This window comes from Danio aesculapii, chromosome 21 (genome assembly GCF_903798145.1).
Source record: "Danio aesculapii chromosome 21, fDanAes4.1, whole genome shotgun sequence".
Lineage (NCBI taxonomy): Eukaryota > Metazoa > Chordata > Actinopteri > Cypriniformes > Danionidae > Danio > Danio aesculapii.
The window spans coordinates 22388416-22403539 of record NC_079455.1 but is presented as its reverse complement, the minus strand read 5'-3'; the positions used below and the strand labels follow the sequence as shown (position 1 = coordinate 22403539).

General features: G+C 36.1%; 1 protein-coding gene across 5 annotated transcripts in view; it reads right to left on the bottom strand.

The window, feature by feature from the left end:
* The window catches only part of ncam1a (neural cell adhesion molecule 1a), a 391029-nt gene that overhangs the window by 75743 nt on the left and 300162 nt on the right, over positions 1 to 15124 (bottom strand). For all 5 annotated transcript variants that reach the window (XM_056446180.1, XM_056446181.1, XM_056446183.1 and 2 more), the window contains 3 exons: positions 10654 to 10838; positions 7932 to 8028; positions 4502 to 4669 (listed from right to left, as the gene is read on the bottom strand). In XM_056446180.1, the coding sequence (XP_056302155.1) occupies positions 4502 to 4669; positions 7932 to 8028; positions 10654 to 10838 (450 nt within the window). The remainder of the gene's footprint in view (positions 1 to 4501; positions 4670 to 7931; positions 8029 to 10653; positions 10839 to 15124) is intronic.

Genomic DNA, 15124 nt, shown 5'->3' with positions numbered 1-15124 from the left:
AATTGTCAGCAAATTTAAATGAAGCACTTCAATAAACTGAAGCTCAAGAAACATTTTTATTAGTATTATCAGTGTTGTGCTGGTAAACCCTAATTTTGGGAAACCAAATATATATTTTTATTTTGTTTTGACTAGTGTTTGACTAATACAAAATTCACTAGTACCTTAAATTGTTCATAACACTATAAATTTCACTGATCAATTACAGCTGATTCAAATGTTATCACTCGATTGAATGGGCATTATCAGTGGTTATCAGCTGATAGACATGGGCCAGTAGGGGTCTTCTGTGCCTACTGGTAGGCTCAGAAGACTGTTATCATCCATCCACATGATTAATCAGCTATAGATCACATACGGCTGTGGACGGAAGTTATCGAGAAGTATTTATATTATTTAATAAATTTCCCATTAATTGTATTTTATTAACATCTACCCTTTCTCCAACCCTAAACCCAACCGTCACAGTAATGTACAAACCAATCTGGAGTTTTCTCTATTGGTATACAGTAGCTGAATATCCAAAATAATTATTCATATTGTTTATTAAATTTCCCAATAATTGTATTTTATTAACGTCTATCCCTACCCCAACACTAAACCCAACTATCACAGTAATGTAAAAACAACTCTGCAGTCTTCTATATTACTATAGCTGAATAACCAAGAGAATAATTTATATTATTTATCAAAAATTTCCCATTAATTGTATTTTATTAACGTCTACCCCTACCCCAACCCTAAACCCAACATCACAGTAGTGCAAAAACAGACCTGGATCTGGAGTCTTCTCTATTAGTATAGCTGATTAACCATGTGAATGGATAATAACAGCCTTCTAAGCCGACCTGTAGGCACAGAAGGCCCCTACTGGCCCATATCACTAACACCTAATAACGGGATTGCTATCACTAACAAAATAAACAAACAAATAAATAAATAAATAAATAAATAAATAATAACTTAAATTTGTGTATATACGGCAACTCTGATGATTTAAACTGCTTCTATCCTCACTTGGAAGTGGCTTTGGATAAAAGTGTCTGCTAAATATATCAATGCAAATGTTATGTTTTTATTCAAAAGTTTGAAGGGTTGCACATGTACAAGTACTATTTAAATACTGTACAGGACTTGCTTGTGTGATATTGCCTTAGTTAAAATTCACTTCAGTTTAAAGTTTTTAAATTATGTTATACAATATGAAATTTATAATTTCCCACCATATCATCTACCTTACAATTTCACTAAAATTAATCTATATTATATTCAACATCAATCATTCATCAGTGAGCAGAAATGTGCTATTTCTGTGGTACCCTCAGTTTGAGGTTGCTGCATGACTATCATATGCCAGTCTAATCCATTAGAGACTGACTGACAAAAGGTTGAGTGATCAAAAAGAATTTGGCTTTGACTTGTGTGTGAGTGTGTGTGTGTGTGTGTAGGTGGCTGGTAGACTGCATGGTGAAAGGCTGCGTTTGTGTATGTGAGGCTTGTTCTGACGCATGTCCCAAGGAGGTCTGGCAGAGCGAGCGGGCTGTCAGCAGTGAACAAACTGACATCTCCCCCCTCCACCACCCTAAGAGACAGACAGTACCCACAGACAAACACAGCACATGTCAGCCTGTGACAACTGCTCCAAGCGCTCTTATTTAGCATTCAAGTGAACCCGGTCCCTTTCCCACATTTCCGCATGCTATTTTTGGTCAACTCTGCATTGCGTTTCATGCTTGCCAGGCTATATTGCCAATGAGAGAGGTTTTATGGCAGCGGGGAAGGTTATTTTGCCACAATTTGAAATGGCTAGCAGCTGCGGAAAGTGTTTAGTTGTTATATTGACTGCGGGAGGGTGGCTGTTTCTGCGTCATAGACACTGCTGTTTTCTCCTTTAAGTGTAACACAGCATCTTAACTGGGCGTGAAGCGACAAGGTGACAAGCAATAAAAGCTCGTCCATGTTAATTAGAGTTTCTGTCCTAACCAGTCGCAACAGAGACAAGCGACACTACGTTTTCTTTTCCAGGTAGACACAATGAATCCTCCCTGACACAAAAACTGAATCTCATACATGGACATAAGTCAAAGAGGCTGATTGTGGTATTCAGGAAGCATCAGATTTGACATGACTGATGTATAGAAGCAAAATTGAGTAAGAATCAAATAAAAAAGGAGGTAAATCAACTTATTTTTTTCCACTTTATTTGCTAATTACAACGTCAATATACTGTATTGTAATTGTAACCTCATATATTAAAATGTCACCATATCCGTATATATTTTACTTAATATTTGTCTACTTTTTAAAAATTAATATCACAATATGATTTTATATCTCACAATCATGACTCACTCATAAACATTACCTTATATTTCAAAATTTTATTCATAATTACACATTTAAATCTCATGATAAGACAATATGTTTCAACCAAAAGTTCATTCATTCATTTTTCTTTGGCTTAGTCTCTATTTCAGAGAGCACCACAGCGAAATTAACCACCAACTATTCCACCATATGTTTTATGCAGCAGATGCCCTTCCAGCCGCAACCCAGTACTGGGAAACACGCATTCACACACACCCATACACTACAGACAATTTAGTTGATTCAATTCACCTATTCCGCATGTCTTTGGACTGTGGGGGAAACCGGAGCACTCAGAGGAAACCCATAGGAACATAGGGAGAACATGCAAACGCCACACAGAAATGCCAACTGGACCAGCCGGGACTCGGACCAGCAATCTTCTTGGTTTGAGGAGACAGTTCTATCCACTGAGCCACCGTGCTGCCCAATTGCAAGTTTGTTACTCATAATTATTATAATATGACTGTTTACAGCTAATGTGACTTCTTACTCATACTTTTATTTCATTCTTTTTATTTTTTTTGTCTTATAATTGCGGTTTTGTTACTCATAATTGTGATTATCTCTCCTGATTGGGGTTTATTTGTCTTATTCGTGACTTTATTTTATAATGACTGTTTGCAATTGTGACGATTACTCATAATGTGACTATATCACAATATTTTTATATATATAGTTGTTTATATATACAGTTGTAAATGTAACACATACTTGAGACTTTATTCTGCAATGTCACTATATATCACATTTGTGACTCATAATGTGGCTTTATATATTTGTGACGTTTTATTGTGCTATGCCACAGCCATATGACCCTGCAGCCCAAAACAGGTTACTCACTGAAGCTAAGCAGGGCTGAGCCTAGTCAGTACCTGGATGGGAGACCATATGAAAAAACTAGGTTGCTATTGGAAGTGGTGTTAGTGAAACCAGAAGGTGGCACTCAACCTGTGGTCTGTGTGAGTCCTGATGTCCCAGTATAGTAAAGGGGACTATATGCACCGTCTTTGAAGTACTGACTCTCTGTGGTCATTAAAAAAAATTCCATGGCACTGGAATTGGTGGTGTGGAGAGACCCTCCCTCATGACTGTGAAGCGCTTTTGGTGTATGGCCATACATAATAAATACACATTACATTAAACAGTTTTGCTACTCACAACTGTGACTTTATATCTCATATTGTCACTTTTTATCTTGGATTATTTTGTTTCTTATTATTGTGACTTTATATCTCATCACTGTGTTTGTTACTCACAACTTTGTTACCTATAATTGTGACTTTATATCTCATATCTGTGACTTTTAGATATGTACTGTACTTTGTAACTCATAATATCATAATGTACTACATTGACTTAACATCTTATAATGCTGCATTATAGCACTATAATAGTGACTTCATACAGTATGTCTTTGACTTTTTTGCACAATCCCGACTTGATGTTATATATCATAATGTGATTTTACATTTGTGAACTGTGTCTGTGTTTCACATATTTGTGTCTGTTTATTTTATTTTAGTTATTTATTATTAGATTATCTATGTGCTTGTCTCACAACTGTGGCTATGGTGTTATATCTCATAATGATCAATTCATAATCACATTGTGAATTCATATCTCACAATGTATTTCTTTTTTATAATGTTCTCATTCTCAATGACAAATTTAATAATTTTTTTTTGCTCAGAGGCACAAAGATGGCCATCTGCAGTGCTAAACATTATGAAGAAGTGTACAAAAACACACTCCTCTGTCTGGCTGTGATTTTATTTCATAGCATTTTTGCTTTCGGCATAGACAGAATAAATTGCATGTTGCTGGAATCCTGCCACATCACGACCACTTTAGGACAATGTTTTTAAAAAGCCCTTGCGCTAAAACAATGTAACTCAGTTAAAATCCCCATTCTAATACAATCATCGGAGAATCAGTGGTCATTTCGGTATGAAACAACGCAATGAAAACACGAGCTTGACCTTCACACAACTGAAGAAAAGCTTTTATAGCCTCCCAAAAGCCTCATTTATCTTGTTTTCTCTCTTCATTGCTTCCATTTCTGAATAAATGTTATTACAGAACGCATGCGTGTGTGTGTGTGTGTGTTTGTGTGTGTGTGTTGGATGCTTACCATCCTCAAGCTCATACTCTCGGTCTGTCCAGTCTTGGCCTGCTATCCTCCATTCAGCTTTGTACTTGAGAACAGGCACTCCTCCACTGGAAGCAGGCTCCTCAAACTCTATCATTGCTGTGCTGGAATACGGCTCCACACGCTCGATAGAGGGGGCCGAAGGCACATCTACAAAACACACACAAACACACACACACACACAGAGACACGCACTGAAATATAGACAGCAAACTGCTCTGTGCACACAAGCAGGGCGCCACAAAAATGTGAGCGAGGCAATAGACAAACTGAAACAATGAAAAATACTTATGGGCTTGGGGAACGGTTCACCGAGGGAACTGTTATTGCAGTGGCCAGTACAGTTTTTCCCTGAAGCACAAGTAAAATATCTTTCAGACAAACCAAGATATTGTTTAAAGTGGTCATATCAGGAGGAATCAAATTTTCCTTGAACTTCAGAGATAAAAGAGTTTGATGTGCTGTGAAAACATACTGTAACTTTTAGGAAATATATATATATATATATCTATAGGAACTTAAAATGTCTTGTTTTGAACTTCTGCAACCTTCAGACATAAGATAAAGATACATAAAAGAGAAAATGATTTTTTTCAAACAAAGTCTTCAAATAGACACAATTGTGTTTAAAGAATTTACACAAATGTTACACAAACTTTCAAATGGTCTCCTAATGTTTAGGTGTATGTGAAGAAGTTTGCCAAATCTTGGTCAAAGCTGGTCTTGCCATGTTCAGTACTGACATGTTGCTTTGGAGGGATCTTAAAGTCCACAGTAATTGGAGGCTAGGGACGTTTTTTTTTTTAATATTGTGAATCAGTTCCTAGAGAAACAGAATATTAAATGAGAAAACAGTGGGTGTGGCTTGTTTTTTTCTACTGCGAGCTGATTGGATGAAGTAAAGTAGACATTTCATTCAGAAAGATTGGGAAAAGAGTTTGGGGAGAGTTAATACAACCTAATAGACACCTCGTCCCCACCATCTCACAGGGTGGTTAAGTATGTTAACCACGGAAATAACATTTCAAATGATACCTGAGAAGAGGGGCTGAAGCGAATTCATACTGTACCTGTTCTATCAACGCAAGATTACAACTCATACCGTTGTACATAGGCTACATTATACCAAAATTGAACTCAATAAAATTTTCTGATCAGTTTCCCTGTTATGTGACAGGTGCAAGAGTTCAGAGGGAATGAATGCTCATACTTTTTGGTTTTGCCCTGAGATCTCTAAGTTTTGGAGGTATATTTTTTAGTTTTATTCAAATGTTTTAGGAGAAAACATTAGTCCAGATATTGATTTAGTCCTGTTTGGATGCCCTGACCTTGTATTATCATGGTTACATAATCAGCAAATGTCTATTATGTTTGGTATGGTGGTGGCTAAAAGGGTGATCCTGATGGATTGGAAGTCCACTATACCATCTACTTTTCATAAATGGCTGACTGAAATGGTTGCTGCTCTTTAGCTTGAAAGAAATTGTTTTGCTAGGGCAGATTCTTCTAAAAAGTTTGAAAAAATCTGGGGCCCCTTCCTTGCTTATCTTTTTAAGAGTTGAAAGTAGGGCACTTAGGATTCATGGACAACTTATTAAAAACTTTTCAGTTTTTTTTCCTTATCATTTGTATACAAAGTATTATAGATTGTAGATTAATTATATTATATATATAAATATAAAGTATGTTAACCACGCCACATACCTCAGACAGACATAATCTTATAATTTAACTGAAAACAACCAAGTATTGCATTTTCAGATTTGAAATTTAGATTACAAGGGCAAACAATTTTTTTTCCAAATGACATGCACAGATTAATTGTTTGCCACATAACTAGCAACGTGAGCTAACAAAATCAGTATAGTTAGTTTTTATTTCATGAGTATTTCAAAGTTAGTAACATAAATCTGATAATTATTTGCGATTTCATTAAGATCTTAACAGTTAGAGAGTAAAAATTGGTGTGGATTATTTTATAATCATGTCAGAATGCAATGCATGTTTTACCAAGAAATGGTTCTTGAAGAGTGATTAATAAAATATATAGAATGCAAAAAGCAAACATACAGCACTTTTTTTTTCATTTCTTGCACAAAACCTTGTGTTTTTTATATACTTTAGAAGCCTTTTCTATTAAAAGCTAAATGTCAGACAAAATTATGAAACAGTGATAAAAAAAGAAAAGAAATACCTACATAAATGTATAAGATATTATACCTTCACTTTAAGAAAATCAAAATATATAAGTAGGGCTGCAGGATATTGGAAAAATCTAATATTGCAATATTTTGTTATTCTGCAGTATACAGTATATTACGATATGATTACAATTTCACCACATGACTTAATATCTCTATTTGAAAATAGTTGATCATTTTAGATTAATTGGGATGAATCTGCAACAGGATTGCATCTGCATAACATCTAATAAACAATCTATTGATACAATAAAGAAAAAGATGCAATTGAAATGAACAGTTTTTTTTTTTATCATTTTCCAAGTCTAACAGTATCCAGGTACAGTAATTGAACAATACAAATAAAAAATAATTCAATAAAATGAATAAGTTACCAATGGTACAATTTCTTATGCCTCAAAAACACAAATTTATTATGCAAATGTTAAATTATAATACGAACTCAACATTGTGAATGATCACATTAGAATATTGATGCTGAAACAATATAATCTGCAGCCCTATACACAGTGTTTGTGCACAATGGGTCTATTTTTGGTACCTTAACACATATTAGTACATACATAAAAGTACAAAGTTGTACCTTTTTTTAAAGCCACTGCCAAGTGACAGCTTTTTTTATACCATTATTTCTGAGAATGTTTAAAAGTAACTTCCTTCCCTCACATGAGCACATTTACTCAGTAAATTCAGCTGTTAGAGAAATGTGACTTTATTGCACAATAAAATGTGCGGTTGTGGGGGTGTGGTGCCTGTGAGGTAGAATAGAGGCGTCATTCCTGCACTGCCTCAATGCATTGAGACTAAATAATCACCTCACTGCCTTCCACACCATTTCCCATCTGCCCCACTTTACAGAGCACCAAAAATATCAGAGGCAGCGTCGCATTTAACCATCGAATCTGCAGTCGGAAACTTATACCCTGCTGTTTTTATTACCCAAGAGTCTCAGCCTAAAAAATATGAGCGCAGGCTCTGATCTGAAGCTAAAACATCTCTGTCTAGGGGAGATTTACCTTTCGAGTACCTTGTGGATTATGAAATGGTACCAAGGGAGATTTTAGAAGCGCAATAAGACAGCATTCATGAGAAATAAATCATGAACAGCTAATTAGAATCTAAGAAGTGACCATTTTCATGTTTGATATTGATTCGAACATGCATTACAGTTACTGATTTTGTTCATCATCTTTTTTTTAATATTCACAAACCTGCTTGAACCAAAATGAATTCCTTTGACTCTGTGCCGATGACATTGGTAGCTGTGCAGTTGTAACTGCCAAAGTCATTTTGGGACTCTGGAGTGACCTGAAAAAAAGAAAGAAAAAAAAAAACACGTCAAGGCACCACCTCTCTGACTTTACTAGCATGACATAGACATGAGCATGAACTGGTTAAGGGAAGCCCATCGCTTTTGCAGTGGTAGTGACCTGCTACTCTGCCCTTCTGCCATTTTCCTCACTCGATAATTATTGGGTGACAGATAGAGAAAGAGGGAAAGAGAGAGATAGCCTTCATTAGCTCCAATAGCTTAGTAAACTGTGCCATGGAAACAGGAACAGTGACAGAAACCATTTCTGGCTTCACAAAATAGTACAAAACAAACAAACAAACAAACAAACCAACAAACAAACAAAAAAACAGATGTGTTGATGTACTTCATTTCCTAAAGGGATAGTTCCCCAAAAACTAAATGCTATAATTGTTTACTCAACCTTTACTTATTCCAAACCTTTATAAGCTTATTTTTAATCTGTTGAACAAAAATAAGATATACCATATACCATAACCATTGACTTCCATAGTATTTGATTACAGATTTCCATAGTCTATGATTACAGGTTTTTAGCTTTCTAACAAGTGTCTTCTTTTATGTTCAACAGATTAAAGAAACTCATAAAGGTTTGGAAACACTTGAGAGTGAGTAAATAGTGAGTAGATTTTCATTTTTGAGTGAATTATCCATTTAAATCCCCTTAAGGAATATAATGTGATAAATCTCCACCCACAAGTCATTATTATAAATTTTTGAATGAATATTAACTTAATATGAATATTAAATATATAAATTTAAGTATTTGAACATGACAAAGGCAAGAATTTTGGTGTTTTGATCTAAAATAAATCATAAAATGTTTAATAAATATTTTTAAAACAACTAAAATGAAAGTAGTGTTGCAAACTTTGCAGATTATCTGCAAAATTGTGCTACTTGTATGTTACTGTTGGTTGATTTTTTTCTCCCAGTACTTTAAGTGTTTGACATATTGTATGAATTGAAATCAACTAAAATACATGCGCTGAAACATTTTGCATCCATGAAAATGAGAGTTTTGTGATGGAGGGGGCTTTATTCTGCGTTATAAAAATAGACTATAACTGGTGCTGAATTTAAAATAGTGTATAACACATGACAGTGACGGCTGCAAAGTGGCGAAGTGGGTAGCACCATCGTCTCACAGCAAGAAGGTCGCTGGTTCGACCCTCGGCTTGGTCAGTTGGCATTTCTGTGTGTAGTTTGCATGTTCTCTCCGTGTTGGCGTGGGTTTCCTCCGGGTGCTCCGGTTTCCCCCACAAGTCCAAAGACATGTGGTACAGGTGAATTGGGTATGCTAAATTGTCCATAGTGTATGTGTGTGAATGAGTGCGTATGGATGTTTCCCAGTGATGGGTTGCAGCTGGAAGTGCATCCGCTGCGTAAAACATATTCTGGATAAGTTGGCGGTTCATTCTGCTGTGGCGACCCCAGATTAATAAAGGGACTAAGCCAAAAAGAAAATGAACGAATGACATTACAGTGACAAGATTGGTATATGCCAGTGTATAATTTTTGGATCAGGCCTCTGGGCATGTTGTAGACTATTGGCCTTTAGGCTGGATTTGTTACACAAACTGTAAAAACATCAATTAATAAAATGTTTGAAGAATAAACATATCAAAGTTGAACTAATAGTCCTAATTACTTGGTCTTAGATCAACTTAGATATTAGATATTGAATATATAGTGTGCACAAATATGTATAGAACATTTTTAAGCAATTTCAAACCCAGACTGGACAAATAAACACAAATCCAGACAATATTATAATCGTTTAAGCTCAAGTCATAGTTGGGATATTTCAGACATAAAAATGTGTTTTCTATGTAATTAGTTAGAATAAATAATGATTGAATAATGTTGAAGCTGCTTAAATTGTTTTGCATTGGAGGCCTGGCAACCCTGACTGAAATGGCATATTCTTATTACATTAGGTGTGCTTGCCATTCAATATTTACACTTTGAGAAACATAGTTCCTGTGATTGTAATTCCTATGCAAACAGCAGACTTTGTGCTTATATTTTGTTATACTGAAGCCTCATGATGCTGTGATCTGACCTCAGAAAGTCTCTACGGACTGCCTTCAAATGAATGAAAACTTCACAAATCTATTATTTAGACACAACACATTAAACAATCTAATCTGTGCTTTACAAGTTTCCCCCCATAAAACAAACAAACACTGCACTACACGGACATTCATAATGCAATGTTACACAAGAAACGTAATAATTGTAATTAACGTTATCGGCTAAGCAATGCTTAAAAAACTAAATCATAAAGTCAAGCGACCGAAGAACCAAAATGACATGAATTACTCTGCCACACAATAAAAACAATTTATTCCCAGCGCTTGTAGACTGATAAGGGTGGGCAGATGTGTTTACTAGCTCTATTTTGTACATAAATGAAGAACAGAGGTTATATTCAAAAATAAACGCCAATTATTGTGCTTCCCAATGCAATATCACCAAACACTGCTGCTATGATTTAATATCAAATGCTGAAGTATACAGGAAAATGAGCTCAGAAACCAATTATTAGCGTCAAACACGTCTTTAGCGTTGAAGCTTTAATAAGAGGGCATTTAAAGACTCAAGCACTGGTGCCGTACCTCCAAGAAGCTGACTGTGGGAGTGTTGTAGATCTTGACGTTGGTGGTATTAGCGCTCGGCAGCTGCTGGCCATCCCGAAACCACAAAACGGAGGCACCCGGGTGAGCGAGGGCCTCGCAGGTGATATTAGCCGGATTACCCTCCCAGGTGAACACCGCCTGAGGGCCCTGGATCTTTGGAGCATCTGTAATTATACACAGTGTCAGCAAAGTGCACCCAACACAAGGACTGTTATAGAGGAAGACCTGAGGGCAAAAAAAATGATGGTTTCCAGCTGGCATACATTTACCATTATGCCCTTAGCTACCTTGCAAGTTTTGATATCGGCAGTGTAAAACCTGATAAACTCAGATTACTCAACAAATGTATTTTTATAAATTTAAAAAGATTTGAGTAAACTAGTTTGGCAAGATCACAGGATTTCAGTAAATGGAGCTGTTAATTCAAATGTTCTCCACTGGGGGCGATCTGTGTAACGTTCCATATGTATCTTGCAGTTTCATTCTGATTGCCCACCAGCGACGAATCACTGAACAGATTTCATTGGTTTTACCTTATCTCGGATCTGTTTTACTTGTTTGTATATGTTTTAGTGAGACATTTGTGACGTGAAAAGGAATAATATCCCTCAGTAATCTCTTATTAGCCTGTTTATAAGCCTTGAAAATAAAACAACACATATTATGCAGACGCTTATTATTTAATGACATAAATGATCATACCTGCCAACATTTGTCTCTGAAATCAGGGAGCAGGGGGATGGGGGGCTGTGAGGTTGGAGGATTGGTGATGTCTAGGTGTCGGGGTAAGGTGTCTGAATAACACAGCTAAGTAACTGTACTATGCACCAGGTTTCGGGCAGCCACTGCGATTTGATACTATACTAAAGTCTGCGATCCAAGGTGTTTTCTGGAGAAATAACAAAATGGGAGGGTGGCGGGAGATAGGTCTGAAACATGGAAGACTCCCGGGAAAGTTATGGGAGTGTTAGCAGGTATGTTAATGATAGGCAAAGTGCATTTGTAGTTTATACATTAAGTTAAGTTTACAATATAAGTTTTTGTTGCATTTACACAGTTTTTACCACTTGGAGTCCCTAGCATATAGTGTTTTGAATGCTTTACAAAGCAAACAGCTTCCTTTCTGCCATATCTAGCATAAAGATCACAATGACTCAAATCTTTATGATGAACTGTTACTTAGCTATAGCATATGTTATTGTAACTCTTACCAATTTTTATACAATTGATCATATTTGTAATTTGTTCAGTCTATACCAGGGGTGCCAAAAAATTTTCTTATGAAGGGCCAAAAACCCAACTAGATTGAGGCTAGTGGGCCAAAGGTAAATATAGCTGCCGTGGGTACTTCCTAATTTATTTAATAATATTTAAAAATAACTAGAAAACGTCTGTTAGTGCATCGACACATGCACTCCGATGCTCACGGCGACCTGAGATCGATTTCGCCTTGTGGTCCTATGCCGATCCTTTCCCTCTCTCTGCCCCCAAACTTTCTACTGTCCTATCAATTAAAGGTGAAAAACCCAGAAAAAAATAATGATAAAAAAATAACTAGAAAACATTGCTTTGTAATAACTAATGCAGTACACTTTTTTTTACGTTTTTAAAACTATCTTATTTAAAACAGAAGTTACTGTACACTAGTTAAGCTGCACCTGATTTTGCCTTTATTTACTTGCAGATGTCTTCTGCATTGTCATCTATCTGTAGAGTGACAGTATTTACATTTTTACAAAGTATTCGTTTATGTATCTACAATTAACATTTAAATAAAACATTTAATTTCAGTTGGCTTTTTTTTTGTAGATTAGCAATAAAACAAGCAAACAAAAAAAGGTTATTTTGAACTAGAAATGACAATCTCTGTTAAAATCATTCGCCCCAACCTTGCCCATCATTTATACTCCTTTCTCAGATGGGATGGTGGGCCACATCAAAGGTTACAACAGGTCAACTTTGGCCTGCAGGCCCTAGTTTGGGCATCTCTGGTCTATACTATAGTATCGTCTTCGTTTTTCTTTTAGCTCATCCTCAACCAAACCAGTTCTACTCTACCACAATAGCAACCTTACGAATTTTAACATAACATTATGTAACAAATTTCAACATAACAGATATAACCACTGTACATCCTTGCATCAAACACAATAATTAGACAAATGTATGACTTCCACCCTGCTGAAAAATCCAGCTTAAACCAGCCTAGGCTGGTTGGCTGGTTTTAGAGGGTTTTTGGCCATTTCCAGGCTGGTTTCCAGCCATTTCCAGCCTGGTCTTAGCTGGTCAGGCTGAAAAATGACCGGCTAAATCCAGCTAAAACCAGCTTGACCAGCCTGGTTTAAGCTGGACATAGCTGGTTTTGGCTGGGCTCCCAGCCTGGTCAAGCTGGTTTTAGCTGGTCATTTTCCAGCCTGACCATCTAAGACCAGGCTGGAAATGGCTAGAAACCAGCCTGGAAATGGCCAAAACCCCTCTAAAACCAGGCTGGTCGACCAGCTAAAACCAGCCAACCAGCCTTTTTTTCTTAATCATGTGCAAAACACACTGAATAACACTTAGTTTCAACATTATAATACAGGCTTATGCAAAGTATGCTGGGAATGAGACATCTGCTTTATTTTGTCAGGTTAAATTAACCTTAATTCAGTTGATATAACTTTATTTTTTAGTACAATGAACTATTTACATATTTGAGTGGAATGATCTTATTGCATTTAATTAAATGCACTGTTCGGTTTGAACTGTAGCATGAAGTCTAATGTCTGATGTTCACCTTGGCTAACCAGACTTGCAGTTGAGTCATCACATTTCTCATAAAGCTGTTGTGATAAGACACATATCCACTCCAATCTTATCTCTATCTCTGCAGGACCACAGCCTGCAACATCGCTGCTTAGATAATCTGCCCGTCCCAAAACATAATGTCTGCCTTTGGATGAAACAGGCAATGAAATCTTATCACAACTTTGGCTGGAATGAAAATTGGGAAATGGGAGACTCAAAATGATTTCAGGAGGAACGTGTTCGCAGTGTGTCGGTGTAAGTAAACTTTGCATAAATATGCTTACTGATCCAAAATGGCTGTCAGCCCGAGACTCCATTTTTACAGTGAAGCTAAGCTGTATTTTACGTAATCTTCTTTAGAAAGAGAAATTCTGCTTGTTCTTCAAATCTTAAAAGTACACTTTATAAAAAAAAGTACTTGCAGATAATATAATATTTCTGAGATTAAAAGCCACTTAAATGTGCTGAAAGAGTGTACACCTTGATGAAGCTTTAAACCTAGGATGCATGTTTAGCACATACACCATTGAAACGTCTACTCTTGGCTTATATTAAAATCCTCTGACATATTTTTTTTTGATAAATCCTTGTTTTGTATATTTCTATTTCTAACTAATGCGTTGCAAACAGCCTACTTCATCTGCCACTGAGGTTTCACAAAAATGCAGTACAGTGGTCTCTCATTAATCACGGGAGTTACATTCTAAAAATAACCTGCGATAGGCGACATCCGCAAGGTAGTCAGCTTTATTTTTTACAATTATGATAGATATAATGTAATGCAGCAAAGATTCATTTATTCCGTAATGGCACTCTACAGTCGTGTAACTTCTGCCTTCCTTTAATATGTCCTGAAGTCCAACTTTTTGTGCGAAGGTTAGCATCACCCTCTGTTTTTTGGGTGCTACCGCAGGTGCCTTTGGCTGTGCAGAATGTTTCATCGACATATGAAGAGTTTAGATGCAAAAACCTTTAATTTTCTCCTAAAATTAGCATTTTTCTCAGACTTGATTCGGTAATTGCACTTTTACGGCAAAGAAATTGTTATTTTCAACGCTTTTAACATGAAATTTGCTAAACATAAACATTAAAGCCTGAGAAAAATGCTCACTTTAGAAGAAAATTCCAGACAGCACTTTTAGGTTTTTGCATCTGAACTCTTTATATGTATAATTTTTGATGCTGAAAGCAGTTTGTTTGCAAACATATGGTACAACACTTCAGAGTCACACCACTAGCGATTGAAGATTTATGTAAATTTGGGAAGCTGAATGCATTTTGTACTGCACATTGCACTAATCAGGACGCAGAACACAATGCGCTGTAAATAAAAAGCATGTCAAATTGCACTAAGAAATCCACAAAACTGCAAGGCTGTGAAAGGTGAACTACGTTATAGCAAGGGACCACTGTTTATATATATTTATGGCAGTAAAACACATTGTATATTGTTTATATATTCATATTTACTAAAATGCATCAATTTGCCACAGGAGATCTTTATTCACTATATTGGTTTCACCTTAATAAAGAAGTCCTGTAAACCTATGACTTATAAACATTTTTGGGTGAACTAACCCTTAAATCATCATTTTTTGTAAAGCCTGATACACTCTAAGTTAGAGATGCCCAAAGGACCTGCAGGCCAAAGTTGGCTCATGGT